At 61.0% G+C, this 16114-nt stretch overlaps 1 protein-coding gene across 5 annotated transcripts in view; it reads right to left on the reverse strand.

Annotated features, from left to right (window-relative positions):
* Positions 1 to 5938: 5938 nt before the first annotated feature.
* Positions 5939 to 16114, reverse strand: part of TPCN2 (two pore segment channel 2) — a 28155-nt gene continuing 17979 nt past the window's right edge. For 3 of the 5 annotated variants that reach the window (XM_058526195.1, XM_058526194.1, XM_058526193.1), the window contains 11 exons: positions 15927 to 15986; positions 15276 to 15404; positions 14411 to 14460; positions 12879 to 12978; positions 10363 to 10434; positions 8967 to 9040; positions 8378 to 8459; positions 8194 to 8276; positions 7630 to 7711; positions 7124 to 7218; positions 5939 to 6540 (listed from right to left, as the gene is read on the reverse strand). In XM_058526195.1, coding sequence (XP_058382178.1) covers positions 6462 to 6540; positions 7124 to 7218; positions 7630 to 7711; positions 8194 to 8276; positions 8378 to 8459; positions 8967 to 9040; positions 10363 to 10434; positions 12879 to 12978; positions 14411 to 14460; positions 15276 to 15404; positions 15927 to 15986 — 906 coding nt within the window. In that variant the 3' untranslated portion in view covers positions 5939 to 6461. Of the gene's footprint in view, positions 6541 to 7123; positions 7219 to 7629; positions 7712 to 8193; positions 8277 to 8377; positions 8460 to 8966; positions 9041 to 10362; positions 10435 to 10872; positions 11106 to 11179; positions 12353 to 12878; positions 12979 to 14410; positions 14461 to 15275; positions 15405 to 15926; positions 15987 to 16114 lie in introns of those variants that run through there. The other 2 variants (XR_009216229.1, XM_058526196.1) reach the window with 2 other exon arrangements.

Raw genomic sequence — 16114 nt, forward strand, 5'->3', positions numbered from 1 at the left:
TAACGGCTGGTGAGACAACATCTTTTCACATAACCACACGACGTGGGCGTTCGCTTTTCTGGGAAAAGCCAGTTCAAGCCCATTTTTTCCTACTGGTTTGTTTGTCTTTTTCTTGCTAATTTGTAGGAGCGCTCCTTGTGGTCGATATGTAAGTCCTTAACCACTTATATCCGTTACAAATATCTCCTCCCACGCTGTGGTTTGCCCGTCTACTTTATGACATCTTTTAAAGAAAGAGGTTCTTAATTTAAGTGTATTGTGTTTACTGATATTTTTTCTACGATGTCTTCTAAGTGTTTTCAAGTTTGCCTTCTACACTTTAGGCCTAACCCAGCCGGGACGTAATTCTGTGTTAAGTGCGAGACGGGATCTAACTGCACCCTTCCTCCACCTGGACTGGAACTTGGGCAGCATCACTGGGTAATCGTCCCGCCTGAGGATTCCCCGCCGCGCGTCAACGCTCCACACGCGTACGGGGCCGTCTCTGGGCTCTCTGCTCGGTTCCATTCGCCCGTTCGTCCCTGCACCAGTGTCACGCTGTCGTGTTCACCTTCTCTTCACGGGAGGTAAGCCAGGAGCGCTGCCGGAGCAAAGCCATCAAGGCCCTCAGCCCGGCTTCTTCAACAGAAGCGACTTAGCTATCTTTGCAGGTAAGTTGCAGGTACATTTCTTAACTGCCTTATCAAATTTTGTGGGGAAAAACAGTGTTATGTTTAGAATTATACCAAATCTATGGGTTAATCTGGGGAAGACTGACATTTTTACAATATCAACACTTCCTCCCCATGAAGATAGGAAAACTCAGTGGTAAGCAGAATTCCAAGATGACCCCCAATGACTCTCACGCCCCTCCCACTGGATGTGGTCGGAACCAGTGACTATGACGTGACAGTCCCTCCCAGGGTTGGGTGATGTTCTACGGCACAGATGACTTTTAAGAAAGGGAGATTATCCTGGTGGGCCTGCCCTAATCAGGTGAACCTGTAAAAGGCTGGGAGTTCTTGCTGAAGACGACATTCAAAGGGCGAAGGGAGATTTGCGGCAAGTTCTCTGCTGCCGACTTTGAGGATGGGATGCGTGTGGCAGAGAAGGCAGGCAGCTTCTGGTTCCTAAGAGCAGCCCCATCAGACAGGAAGGAAATAGGGGCCCTCAGTCCTGCAACCACAAGGAACTGCATTCAGCCAATAACCTGAACGAGCGTGGACGTGGGCTCTTCCCCAGAGTCCAGGAGCAATGCAGCCTGACCAGTGCCTTGAGCAGAGGGCCTGGCTAAGCCCGGCCTGGACTTCTGACCTGCAGAGCTGTGAGCTAGTAAGGGGGGAGTGTTTTAGGCTATGTGACAATTTAACCCTCGGTAACAGAAAACTAACGCACTCTCTATTCAAGTTCACAGCCAGGGATTTTAGTGCAATTCCAGTTTTCTGTAAATAGGCCTTCAACATCTTTTCTTCAATTTATTTTTAAGAACCTTAAGATTTTACTCTTATTTAAATTGTATCTTTTTTACAGTATCTTTTAAAATAAACATGACAGTTTGTTGCTAGTGTTTAAAAAAGCAATTGATTTCACTGTATTAATCCTACAACAAGCCATTTTGCAGAGTTCTTACTATGCTTAATAATTTTGGCTTTTCTATACAATCATATTATTTGTGAATAAAGACATTTCTTCTAATGCTGTTTATTTAGTTATTTGTTTGGTCTCAATGAGCTGGCAAGGCTCTCCAGTAAAATGTAGATTTTGCTGTTCCTAATTCATAAAGGGCCCCCGTCTGGAAAGCTCCTTCCCAGAGGTTTTGGCGGGAGGGCATCCACAGGGTAGGGTGGGGTGAGGAGGGCATCTCTGTGGGGAGGTGGTGGCAGCAGTGGTGGGAGACTATTTACAGAGGAACTGATTGTGTGAGTGCACAGACTAAGCAGAAGGGGAACCATTCAGAAAGGGTTTACAACTATGGAGAGAGAGAAAACCAGAATGTACCCCATGATGTTGGGTTGAAATTGGAGGTATTGGTGTAATTTCATAGTTGTCAACAGGGTGGGTGGATGGATGGATGGACAGGTGGACGGGTGGGTGGATGGATGGATGGATAGGTGGGTGGATGGGTAGGTAGGTGGGTGGATGGATGGGTGGGTGGATGGATGGTTGGGTGGGTGGGCGGATGGGTGGATGAATGGATGCGTGGAAGGAGGGGTGGGTAGACAGACAGACTGATAGATGCATACCTTCCCTAGCTCTGTCCTCCAAGAGAACCTGGGTGCAGGAGCACCCCAGGAGCAGTGAGCACACCTCACACCACATCTTGATTCCTAGATCCCATTCTCCACTTAAAGGAACAGGGCTCCTTGGAGAAATAGCTCCTTCCAGGAATGGGGCAGGGAAGGTTGAAGATGAGTCCGGAACATCTTTTCATGCCAGAAAGCAAAGAAACATTCACAGGATGGTAGGTACCGAGCACAGGGACGCTGGATGAAGGGCTTCCACAGGCCCAATGAGAACAACTTGAACATCAAATTAGATACAGTAACAGACTGTAACCCACCGAGTAAAGGACCCACGGTCCACACAGACGGAAGAAAAGGACGACGGAAGAGGGGGAGGAGAAGTGACTCAAGAAAGACTGACGAGGAGCGGGACATGCACAGTTCAAAGCAGCTCCCCACTCACTGACTACGGCGGGAGAAAGTCGCCGGGCGGCACGACAGCTACACCCGAACCCAGCGACGAGAGGACACCAGCCACGGGACAAGCTGGAAGCGCACACCGCCTGCCAGGACGCGCCGCTGTGATTTTCCCGCAAAAACGCAGCACCTGAGTCTCGCTGCGAGAAACCTCACGTGAACCCCGTCTGGGGGCCGTTCTACACCATCACTGGCTGACCTTGAGAGGCGTCCAGGTCATCAAGTCAAGGAAGACTGAGCGCCTGTCGGGGAGATCAGACACGACCAGAGGCCCTCGGGACCGGAACTGGAGGCTCGAAACGGGGGCCCAGGGCGGGCGTGAATGGGGCGAGCGCCGGCCGGCAGGTCCCGGGCTCCCTGGCGGTCTGGGCTCCTGGCAGAGGGGTCCTTGTTTGCTGCAGACCCTCCCTCGAGAGACTCAGGAAAAGTTACTTTCACTGCTCTTGCAACATTTCTCTGAGTCCGCAGCTCTTCCGCGTTATCGTCGTCGTTATGATTTATTATTATTACACATGAGCAAAACAAACTCGTGACCTCACCCTGCACCTGCTCCTCCCGTCTCCCCAACCTCAGAAACGGCCACTCGGTCCTCAGGGCTGCTCCCCAATGGTGGGGGGGCCCTCCATCAGGACGGCGGGACCACGGGAACCTCACGTGAGAAGGCCCAGGTGTGCAGGCCACCCTGCCAGCGCCGGCCCTTCCCGGTCACGGGGACACCGGCAGACGGGCACCAGGACCAGGGAGGAGCTGCCCACGGAGGCTCCGGGCGGCCAGTGGCCCCAAATTGGGCGGAGTAGGAGGTGAGACCTTCCCCACGTTGGGGCTGCGAGTGCCAGGGGACAGGACGCGGGCCCCCCAGGCGGGTGGGGGCTTTGGTGCCCACCCAGGTCCCCACCTCGCCCACACACCCGACTCCTGGCCCCTCGGTGACTCGGACCCGAGGCCTTGCTCCTCTGTGGTGCGTGCAGCCCCGCGCCCAAGGTTCAGGCCACAGGCCCCACACCACCCGGCCCACCCCCGGCCCGCCCCCGGCCTGCCTGCCGCCCTGCCGCTCCGGCCACCTTCCGCTCACCCCCAGGCCCGCCCCCTCCACTCAGCTTCCTGCCAACACTCAGCCCATGCAGGCACGGGGCCTCCGTGGACCCCGACCCCGGCCACAGGGATCCTCCCTCCCCTCCATCGGGGCAGCGGTACCGGCTCCAGGCGCCCTCAACCCCTGCCACTGCGCTGGGGGACGCCAGGGTCCGGCAGGGCTGAGCCCCCGGCACCTCCTGCCCAGCAAGGGCGCTGAGCAGTGACCAGAGCCACTGCGGCCACAGCCACAGACACACCTACCAGAGCGCAGCACACGGCCTTCCTCAAATGGACCTCATCCCCCTGAGCCCTGGAGCACCCGGCTGGGGGGGGACCCCAGGAGCACTGCAGACCAGGCGACCCACCAGCCCCACCTCCTTAGCCAATGCGGCCGAGCCGAGCTCAGCCTTGAACTCAGGCCCGGGGCTCCCTCGGACAGAGGCTCTGCAACTGACGGGGGAACGTGAGCTTGGGGGACCCGCGAGTGCCCCCAGAGCATCTGCGGGACCCCAGCTCATGGCCGGAAGGCACAGCGCGACCGGCACCAGCTTCCATTACCCCCTCCCAAGGACAGAGCCAGGCCCCCGACCAGTGCTGTCTCCCCGTGCCCACGCGGATCGTCCAAGATCATCTGCCACGTGACAGTGAAACTCAGAGGGGGCATCTCTGCACACAAGCCACGAAACGGGAAGACGGGCAGACCCGCGGCGTCAGGCTGGGCCGTGCAAGAGGGCAGGGCAGAGGGCACGGACGTCCTGCCGGCGAGTGCCCCTGGAACCAGGCTCACCCCGGGTGGAGAAGCCCGCAGCCCAGACAGTGGGGCTGGACTCTGGCCCAAGATCACGGGGGCAACAGAGGAAGCAGGCCTCCAGCTGACCTGGAAAAAGCAGGGAGCTATCCTCGGGGGTCACCCTTAAAAATAGTCACCTGGGGGCCAGCCCGGTGGTGCAAGCGGTTGGGTGCGCACGCTCCGCTTCCGCAGCCCGCGGTTCACCAGTTCGGATCCCAGGTGCACACCAACACACCGCTTGTCAGGCCATGCTGTGGCGGCGTCCCATATAAAGTGGAGGAAGATGGGCATGGATGTTAGCCCAGGGCCAGTCTTCCTCAGCAAAAACAGGAGGATTGGCAACGGATGTTAGCTCAGGGCTGATCCTCCTCACAAAAAAAAAAAAAAAAAAATGAAGTCACCTGAACCCAATCCCGCCACTAGATGGCGCCCAGACACGGGGGGGTGGGGCGGGGAGAGAGCAGCGCTGACAGCAGCGGTGAGATGGGCCCCTCGCCTTGTCCCAAGACAGGGCCCCAAGGCGAACTAGGTGCAGACTGCAAACCCGCTGCTCCCTGAGGTCCTCCCCACCCAAACCAGCCTTCCAGAAAGGCAGCCCACAGAGGGGCTTCTGGGAGTACAGTTACGACCCCCAGAAGTCCCCCAAACCTGCGGGACAGCAGGTAAACGCCCAGGATTTGAGATCAACTCCAGGACCAGAAACCGCAGTGAGCGCGGATACATAAAACACTTCCAGGATTTACAAATCCCCAACCACTGGGGTTTGGTGACATTCTGGAAGTTACTTTTTTTGGTTAAATGTTCTCCTAACCCCGTTTCTCAGACAGAGAAGACTGAGAAGATGGCTTCCTACGGTGGAGTCGGCACCTGTACCCTCATTTCCCCTTCAGCACCCACGGCAGACATCGCTAATCGATCCCAGCATTCTTTCCCACGAAGATTCCAATCCTTCTCACAGGGATTTCCAGGAGCTACCACCAACCACTCGACTGGCTCTTGAAATGAGAAAACCATTTGTCAATCTGGATCTAAGGCGGATCAAGCCGCAACGCAGCCTGCCACACATTGCTCACTTTCCCCTCCTCCCCAGCCCAGCCCCCTGTGCACACACCCTGAGGACACAAAAAGCAGGGCCACCACTGGCTTATATATGCTTTCATGCAGATTAGAAAAAGGTGCCCCTCACCTAGGGTAGAGAGCCCCGTGCCAGGACACTCCCTGCAGCCAGGTACCCTTGTGCAGTGCACAACCCAAACAACCTTACCTGCCAGCCCTACTCCAGAAAAGCAGGACTAGAACTGTGTCAAAGTAAAGATGACGACCTCATTCTTTGCAAGATTATCAATGAAAATTATTGGCATTCTGACCCATAAAGAAACACACTCAATCACATTCATACAATCCATAAAATAAAATAGCCAAGATTCTCTTCATGTAAAATCACCAGGACCCCAAACTTCATGCCCTGGAAAGCTGCCAGCTGGCCTGTGCAGGCCCCATGTGGGTACCTGGTCCCTGAAGGCCGCCAGCAGCAAAGGCACCACGGAAACCGCAGGGCACGAGGGGAGGCCGCTGCTTCTCGCTTTTCAGACTGTCTTCAAGGTCCCTGTGGAATCACCCTCTTCCCGTGGTTAGAAAAGTGGAAGTCCCACGGCAGCAGCTTACAGAAGAAGGTGGCGTGGACGCCGCCCGAGGCGCGGGTCGCTGTTCTGAGATGCTGCAGAGAAGCTGGTGCTGGTGGCTCCGCTGGGCAGGGACCCAGGACCTCTGTCCTCTGTCCCAGCCTCAGGCGGGCAGAGTGCTTCTGGCCAAGGGAATGTCTGTCCTCCGGGCTGCAGCCCACCCTTCCCACAACCGACCGGCGTCTGTCCCCAGACCGAGTCCCCGGCCGGCGCCCCAGCCGGGAAGGGGCCTGGACGTCACCTGCCCAGTCGCAGGTGCGGGTGGTGGCGCAGCTTCTCCACCAGCTCCTCCTCCGTCGGCTCCTCCAGGTCATCCCTGTGGAACCGGGAGAAGACGGACAGGTGCCCTGAGAGAAGACCCTGGCGCCTCCAGAAGAGCGAGTGCACAGAACTCAGGGAAAAGCCTCGTAAGTGCCCCGCCAGGAACTCCCCGAATCGTCAGACACGTGCAGAAGTGAAAGCCGGGACTGGGGACACGGGGACTCAGATCCACGTAGGGACGTTCACGTGGCATTCTTAAAAGCCCGGGAGGACGCCTCTCCACGCTGGCTGATGGGGCCGCAGACACACAGCAGGTGTCGCGGAGGGAAGGCTGGGCTGTCTCCGGGACCTCCGCCACTTTTCTGAGCCAGGTTACCACAGAGAAGAGGGGGCAAGGGCTCCTCGGCCACCCGCCCCCGACCACCGACAGCCACCTGGAGACTAACGGGACCTGAGGCTGTTCCCTTAAACATGCTCACCGGAGAGCAGGGCGGCGCTCACGGCTGGGTGGCAGGAGCAGAGGGCGCCCTCCCGACCCCAGCTCGGAGCTCGGCGGGAGAGGCAGGGGCCTGGAGCGTGCGGGGAGTGACGCCGTCCCGGGACGCCCACCCACCGCCCCTCCCGCCCCGCCCGCGCACCTGAACAAGAGCTCCACGGTCATCTGATAGGGGACCTCTGGGGCCCCGGCGAGGGACTGCAGGTGACTGCGGCGGTCCCACTTGTGGAGGAAGTTCTGACGAGAGGGGGAGAGAGTGGCCAGTGGGTGTGGGCCCCACGCGAAACCAGCCGGTCTCCTCCCCGGCGCCCCCAGCTTGGCCTGGCGTCCAACGCAGGGAGCTCAGAGGCTCCTCCCGGACGCCGGGATCCAGGGCCCACGAGGCTGTCAGCTCCTGCACAAGCCACACGCCTGTGGGCCCCCCTCCCGCCCCGCCCAGGCTGAGAGCCCCCACAGGCCAAATGTCAGGGCACTCCACGATGCTCCCAGCGGCCAGGCGAGCAGCGCGGGGCCCCGAGGGAAGGACTGAGCCTGAACTCAGGGCCGCCCCAACCCGGCACCACCTCTCCCACCCAGCGCCAGGGGGGCCCGCCGGGGGCCTCACGCCCACCATCACCCCTGAGCAGAGCCCAGGCAGGGAGCCGATACCTCCAGAATCAGAGCCAGAAACAGGCTGACCCAGATGACACTCGACACCAGCCACCACAACACGAAGTAGACCTTGGACCACCTGCAGGGGACGAGACGGAGGCCGGCCCGGCCCGCCGTGAGCCGAGTGAGGCCGTTCAAATCACGCGCACAACACGTGCGTATGGGACAGCGCTCACTGACTCCCGCCCCGTAAACCCGCGATGATGTCATTCCCGTTTCAGAGACGACCACGCCGCGGTGTAGACACATCCAGTGAGTCGCCAGGGCAGCGCCACCAGCAAGGGGCGGAGCTGGGACTCGAACCCGGGACCACGTGCAGGGCTGGTCTGAGCCCTTCAAGCTCCAGGCTGAACTCCTTCACTCAGCCTCCCGGGGCTCCCCGACCCCAGGAGCCCGAGGGGCCCCGCCGTCACGGAGAAGTCCCCAGAAGCCGTCTGCTCCTGCCACACGCCCCCCAGCGAGCCCCAGAAGGAGCAGACCCAGGGTCACAAGCAGGGGCGCAGGACGTGCGCCATGCACTGTGGCGACAGGGAAGGGGGCCCCCAGGACGGGGTCACTCACGGGCCTGCGTAGCGCCGATAGGCATCCAGGAACACCTGCCAGTTGTTCACCACCATCACGTTCCACAGAGTGATCAGGGCGGCCTGCGGGGCGGCAGACACACGGTCGAGGGCGGCGCGGGAGGCGGGGAGGGCCAGGGGCCAGGAAGGGCGCAGGGCCCGGGGAGCAGAGGCACAGGACTCACCGCAAAGTCGTCGAAGTTGTTGGCCCAGTACTCCAGCTGCTCAAAGCTCCCGCAGGGCGCTGAGCTGTTGGCTGGGGCCAGGCTGGGGACAGGACAAGCTGGGTCAGGGGGCCCCCAGGACTCGCATCAGGGGGCTCAACACTGCCTCAGCCCTGCACAGCGCGGAACCCCTCTGGGCCCCTGAGAAAGGGGGAAACAGAAGCCCCCCGACCTCCAAGGTGTTATGCGGGCAGCGAGGGGCCAGAGCCGTGGACACACGAGAAATGGAACTTCCTGGACCGCGGCCAGCCAGGCAGGAGCTGCCTTCGTGCAGCTCCAGGGCCGCTGGGGCTCTCCGGTCCTGGCCTGCAGCATACACGACCCTCCGCCAGCACGCCGCCTGGCCTGAAGGCCCTCGAGGGGCACAAGGGCAGGGGTGCTGCTCTGAGCAGGCCACGGGAAACATTCTCAGTGCAGACTCGGAGGTGGCGGGGGGAGAAGGGAGAGAAGAAAGAGGGAGGCAAAGGAAGAGAAACCAGGGGGCCCCTCTTAGGGAGCTGACCCCACATCCATCCCTGCACCCCTAGGGGCACCTCCTTTGCCACCTCACCTGCTGTTTCCAGGAGCCACGACGACACCTCGGAACAGGCTGATGCCGATGATGGCGAAGACGTAGTACACCACCTAGTGAGGTGCGGCCCACCAGTCAGCACCACGCACGCACGCCCACAGACGGGCCCCACAGAGCCAGGCTGAGGCCTGCGGTCCCCCACCCTGGCCACCCCAACTGTGAGCACTGCTGGCCTCCCCGGGGACACCGGGCTCCGCTCCCAGGCACCCGCTGCAGCCGACAACCTGCCCCAGAAGGAAGGAGGGAGGAGCTGCTGCCAGGAGAGCCCCAAAGATAAACTGGGGGCCGGGGGGAAGACCGAGGCTAGCCAAGGAAGCCGAGGCTGTCCGCTCCTCCTCCGGTACAGGCAGGGCAGGAAGAGGGGTGGGCAGGACCCTCCCCTGGGCTCCACTGAGAACAGGGCAAGAGAACCAGGGGAAGGCGGTCCCAGGGGAAGGGAAGGAGGGAACTGGCCCTGCCCCTCCAGAAGAAGTCCCGCTGTCCTGCCACACTCTCCACGTCCAGCAGGAGGCCTTCAGGGAGCGCCACGGGGAAGCCTCGTGCCCCAGTCAGAGAGGCGGCTGCCAGGGGACCCTCACCTGTTCCTAACAAGCCCAGGCGGAGAGGAAAGGGGCACACACCCCAGGCTAACCAGCCCCCTTCTGGCCTCAGTTTCCCCCACTGTGCAAACAGGGGCCTGAGCAGGCAGTGCCCGATGCCAGACTCTATTTCTGGCTCCTGAGACAGCCCTGGGGTGCCACGGGGCTCCCCTCCCACTGGGGTATCCAAACTAAAAGACAAGAGTGCCGGGGGCGGCACCGTGGAGACGGGGGCCTCACTGCAGCTCCTCGTCTCTCTGCCACCTTCTCTCCCACCCGCTGGGCCTCGCGCCTGGAGCGGCACCAGGGCCCACCTGCCCACAGGGCCCCCGCCCGGGCTGGGCTGCACGGTGGAGCCCACAGCCCCTCAGGGGCAAGGCAGGCCCCGGGGAGAGCGGACATCGCGGTGTGGGACTTCCCCAAATCCCTCTGAGCAAGGAGGCGACCGAGACCCCATCCGGGGTCCACACGGCTCTGGGGTCCTGGCGCCTCTTGCTTTTTTCCATCAGTTTCTCAATGAGGCCCATGACCCAGAAAACGTGAGGGATTCGCAAGTGACCGAAAGGATCTCCAGCCCTGAAAGGGCGGGTGGTCAGACCCACAGAGGTCCTCGATCTGAAACAAAGGGCCACTCTGGCTCCCGGCCCTGGCCCCGGGCCTCCAGCCTGCATAACCCGCTGCTGCCCCCACCCCGGGGCCTCCCTCCTGCAGAGCCTCCCGCCCAGCGCACCCCGTCCCGGGGCCCGGCTCCCGCTCGAGCGCCCTCCCCCAAAGGCCCTCGCGGCCACCTGACTCACCACCAGGATCCCGCCGAAGGCCCGCATGTTCTTAATCAGGTCCAGGATGGTACTGGCCACCACAGCCATCAGCTGAGGACAGAGAGAAAGCAGTCCCTGCCTCCTGGGCCCACGGAGGTGACCCCACCCACCCCCGACCCTGACCCGGAAAGGCAAGACAGACCAGTGAATCACCAACCCTCATACCCGGACACACACCCATGGCCACCCATATACACACCCACAGCCACCCATATACACCCGTACACACACCCACAGCCACCCACACACAACCACGGACACCCACGGACACCCACACACCCATACACATCCCACAGCCAGCCACACACACCCATACACACCCCACAGCCAGCCACACACACCCATACACACACCCACAGCCACCCACACACACCCGTACACACCCCACAGCCACCCACACACACCCCACAGCCACCCACACACACCCGTACACATCCCACAGCCACCCACACACACCCGTACACATCCCACAGCCACCCACACACACCCGTACACACCCCACAGCCACCCACATACACCCGTACACACACCCACAGCCACCCACACACCTGTACACACCCACGGACACCCACACACCTGTACACACACCCACAGTCACCCACACACCCCCATACACACCGCACAGCCACCCACGCACTCCCGTGCACACACCGCAGCCACCCACATACACCTGTCCACACCCCACAGCCACCCATGCACACCCATACACACCCCACAGAGGCCTAAACACACCCATACACACCCTGCAGCCACCCCAACACACCGGTACACACACCCACAGCCACCCACATACACCTGTACACACCCCACAGCCACCCATGCACACCCATACACACCCCAGAGGCCCAAACACACCCGTACACACACTCACAGCCACCCATGCACACCCATACACACCCCACAGCCACCCATGCACACCCATACACACACTGCAGCCACCCCAACACACCCGTACACACACCCACAGCCACCCACCAACTAGACACACATGTACAGCCACCCACACACCCAAACTTGTAGACACCCGCCCACATGCACTCATAGGCCCCCACACATCCAGACACCTCCATCTGCCCAGCCTTAGGTGAGTCTCGCTCCTAGTCCCTTTGGCGAAGCCCCGTGTGCAGGACCTCAGACCACACTGCCCGCTGACCCAAGCTGGGTTAGCTCCCCTCTGGGAAGGCTCCAAAGAAATACAGACCTGGAGGTGGCCAGGTCAGCCCCTAGTGATGGGGTCTGAGAAAAGGGGCCTCAGAGACCCAGCCAGGAACCAGCTATAGGCCTGCTCCCCTCACGTGAGACCTGAGCCCCCAAGAAAGGCTTCCAGTTAGTCCACCCACCCTGACTCACGTGTCAGAAGAACCTGGGAATGCCGGATGCTGGCAGGTCGTGTGTGTGTGCGCGCGCGCGCATATAACTATGCACACATACGTACGTGCATACGTGTACTTACGCGTACATATGTACAGATAATCACACCCATGTGTGCAATTATTTCTGTCTGTATACGTGTTCTGTGCACATGTATGACTGTGTGTGATTGCATGTATTATGTTGTGTGTGTACGACTATGTGTGATGACGTGTATATGCACATGTTAGCTGCGTGTATATGTATGAGTCTGTACGTGTGTGGTTTCGTAGCTATGTGATTGTATTGTTGTGCGCGATTACGCATGTGTGATTATGTGGATACGTAATTACGTGTGAACGCATGTATGTGACCACGTGCATTGCGTGACTGCACACGCATGCATGTACGAGCACGTGTGCATGCGTGTGACGTCCATGAAGGCCTCGGTGCAGCAGCCCCAACTGCACCCAGGAGCCCCGAGCCGCCTGGGTAACAGGTGGCCCCCCAGATGGGACAGGTGCACAGCTTGGTAGGAGGGATGGACATGCACAGGGGAAGGACCTGGACCCTCAAAAAGGGGTCTGATGTTCTCGGGCTTCATTTCTCCTAAAAAGATCTGAGGAAAACAGACGGGAACAGTAAACTCTGCCTCCGTGACGAGAGGGGCTGGGCCTGAACACCCCGATCACCCCACCTCCCCGCCCCTCAACAGGTGTCACTCCAGATGGGCACATTAAGAGAAACCGAGGCCTGGAGGTGGTCATGAGCCACCTCACTCCTGCAGTGGGGGTCCCGGAGGCGAGCACCCCAGCCAGTCCCACCTTTGTCCCCCGTTACTAGTAGCCACCAGGAGCCCAGAGCCCTTTCAGAAACCTCAGGACACCTGGGAACACGCTGATTCCAGGGCCCCAGCCCTGGCCCTCACAAAGGCTGCAGCCCCAAGGAGCCAGAAGCTACCTCTGCGACCAGGCAAGGGGCGTCACACCAGTCCCTCCTGCACTGGCCCTCGCTCCCCTCGGCTGCACAGCTCTCACGCTTCTAACTGTCCCCCCGCCCTGCCCAGGCTCACCCGCCCTCAGGGCAAAGCACCAGCGTGAGCAGACGGCAGGGTGGGCGAGGGCGGGGCGGCCGCGCCCACGTACCTTCATGCTGGGGATGACGCGCAGGAAGCGGAACACGATGAGCATGTTCACCAGCCGCGCCATGTCCCACAGCGACAGTAGGCCCAGCGTCTCCGGCCTCCTGGAGAGACACACGGGAGCCGGGTTAGGAGGGGCTCGGCATGAGAAGACACAGAGACACAGGGTCCAGAGACAGAGAGAGAGACGCAGAGAGTGAAAGGGAGCGACAGGAACGTACCCCGCAGCCGACACCAACCAGAAAAGCTCCGCCGTGGCAACAGGGCAGAGCCTGAGCCACCCACGCCCGCCGCCCAGGGCAGCGCTGGTCACGGCAACACTTTCCAGGGCACGGCCCCACTGCAGGGCAGGACTGTCCGACCCCCGGCTTACACACAGCACCATCGAGGTTCCAGACGCCGGGACAGCCGCGCTCAGGTCCCAGCAGGACGGGGAGAGCCCTGGCCCCTGACCCCTAACCACGTGTCTTGTCCCCTGACCCTGACCCCATCCTGTCCCCATCCCCTTGGTGGCCCTCGTGGCCTTACCATGCTCTCGTTTCTATTTAAATTTAAACCCTTCTCACCCAAAATGTCACCCCACGATTCTTAGGCAAAGTGCACCGCAGGTTCTTATGGCATATTAGAAACAAAAGACGCCGGCCCCCGGGCCGCGCGGCCTCACTGCTCCTGGGGCGGGGCTCAAACCGGGCCCCGGCTCACCACCAAGGACCACACCAGCCCTGCCCATCTTCCCCAAAATCAACCCCTCCTGGCCGGCCCCTGGGGAGCTGACCCTAAACAGCAGGCGTCTGGTGGCTCCACTCCCTGCTTCAGCCAATTCCCAGCTGCCCCACTAGGACAAAAGCAGCCCAACAGAGGCACGGGGACCAGGGCCGCCCGAGGGCCTGAGGCTGGCGCGTGTGCTTGCTGCGGCAGCGTGACCCGAAGGCTGCCACCAGCCAAGCCACGAGGCACGCTGGCATCCCTGCCCAGACGTCCATCCCTCTGCACGGCCAGAACCGGGGACGGTGGGGCTCAACAGCAGTGTGAGAGTTCAGTGAGCCCCGGGCCCCGTCCCCTGCCACCTTACAGGGAGGCAAACTGACACCCAGAGTGGGAGGTGACAAACCAGAGGGCCCAGCCTAATTCCAGAGCTCACAGGTCACCCCAGCCCTGAGCCAGGCGGCTCTGCTTCCGGCCCCCAGCACACCTGGGGCCTCGCGTCCCATTCTGAGGCTGGGGGCTGAGCCCGCTGCACTTCGAGGGGAATCTGGCCAGCTGCCTGTCACAGCTCTGGGAACGCTATCATCCTAAAGATGAGTTAGAAAATGTTAAAGAAAGAATCCCCAAAAGCGACGAGGACGGGTGAGCTCCCACGGTCCCCACAAGGCTCCGACAGCCTGCCCTCCTAACAAGCGGGCGTTTGGCCCTGGGCCTGAGCAGCCTCATGGACTAAACAGGCCCCCGAGCATCAGGGAGAGCAGGACCCTCCCCTGGGGCGCTAGCCAGGGCGCTGGTTGCTGTAGCCTCCCTCGGTTCTCTGCAGTCACATACCAGCCTGGGTGTGGGAATCGGTATACAGCCAGAGTTGAGATCTCCAAAACCTTTAATTACAAAAGAAAAGAAGGCATCGCTACAGCAACGCTAATCTGGGCGGCTTTTAAGTGAATTATATAGCTCACTCCTAACATGTTCTCCCCAAAAGGGGGTTTCGGGGAGAAATCAGGGCTCGGTCCTTGTCCCCAAGGGTTGGTTCCAAACGTCGGGACTTCCTGCAGCTGAGAAAGACACTCTGGTCTCAGGAATCGGGGGCCCACCCGCATGAAGGGGGGCACGGGAGAGGCTGGGGAAGTCCTGGGTGCAGAAGCTACTTGGTCAAGGCAGACTGAACGGCCCTCCTCAGACGACCTTGGCGCCTGCCCCAGGGGGCCCATGGCTCTAATCGGTCCAATATGAAAAGATGTCGCACCAATATCACTGCCACGACACACACGGGGTGTGACCCCTCACACCCACAGGCTCTGGGGAAAGGAGATTTGCCCGAGGACACCGGGTGCCTGCGGCGCCCCAGCCCGGCCCTCCCCCAGGTCAAGGTCCCACTGTCCTAGTGGGATTGGGTTAGCCAGCGAGGCTGCAAGCTCCTTCCAGGCCTCCCTCAGGGGTCAGGAGAGGCAGCCTGCCCCCGCACCCCACGACGCTCAGATGCAGAGGAAGCCCAGACTCCTACAGCCCCTGCCAGCCACCCGCCAAGCAGCTCGCTTGGAAGAAAAGCAGCCCCTTTGTCACTGGAGGTAGGAGCCCAAATTCCCCTAGCCCTCTGGTCCTCAGGGGCAGCCTGAGACAGAACGCAGTGCAGAGCCGGATCAGAGTGCACACCGCCCGCCCGGAGAGGCTGGCACCTCGGCCCCTCAGACTTTACCAGCAGGACGACGGTGAGGAGCCCGTCGAACACGTTGCTGGGGAAGAACAGGTAGCCCCACAGGCCCAGAGCAAACACCTTGAGCAGCATCTCCAGCAGGTAGTACAGGATGAAGACGCAGTTCAGAATCTGGAGGGGACACAGGCACCCGGGGTTCGTCCCCGTGCTGCCGGCCTCCCCCACCTCACCCACTGGCCACAGGGCCCATGTGGCCATTTGGTCATTCACGTCGGCCCAAAGGAGGCCGGGGCAGGGCGTCTTGAATCTGTGCTGCCTCCTCGGGTCTTTCTCTACACGACCCTCCCTCCACTGTCCGCCCCGCTAAGCTGACTGCCCATCTGCACCCTCGTTCACCAGGGGCCTCTGCTCGCCGCTCCCTCTGCCTCCCTCCAGCCCGACCCAGCCTCCCCTCCCACAGCCCGGCACCTCCCCCTCTGGTGCACCCCCTTGACGGGATGATTCGCTCTGCACTAGGATGGCCCTGTCTTCCCCCAGACCCAGAGCCCCAGGTGGGGGTATCTGGAGTCCCGGGGTGGGGGACCCAGAGCCCCAGACTAGGGGGGACCCAGAGCACTAGGTGGGGGCTGTGCTCTTCTTCCTGACTCCGTCACCCCAACAAAGGCCCAACAGGCGAGCATCCTCAGAGCTCACCCCCAGGACGAAGTCGTCACGGTCAGCGGGCAGCACGTCTGCATCTTTCACCAGGAATGCCTGCAAGGCCAGCACAGAAGGTGGCTCACCAGCCCGGCCCAGCGCTGGGGGGACACGCGGGCCCCCGGTCGGGGGGTTGGGAGGAAGGGCGGGCATGAGAGCGAGGGGCCAGGACGTGAGGCGCCTCC

The sequence above is a fragment of the Diceros bicornis genome, chromosome 31, assembly GCF_020826845.1.
Source record: "Diceros bicornis minor isolate mBicDic1 chromosome 31, mDicBic1.mat.cur, whole genome shotgun sequence".
NCBI classification, from domain to species: Eukaryota; Metazoa; Chordata; class Mammalia; order Perissodactyla; family Rhinocerotidae; genus Diceros; species Diceros bicornis.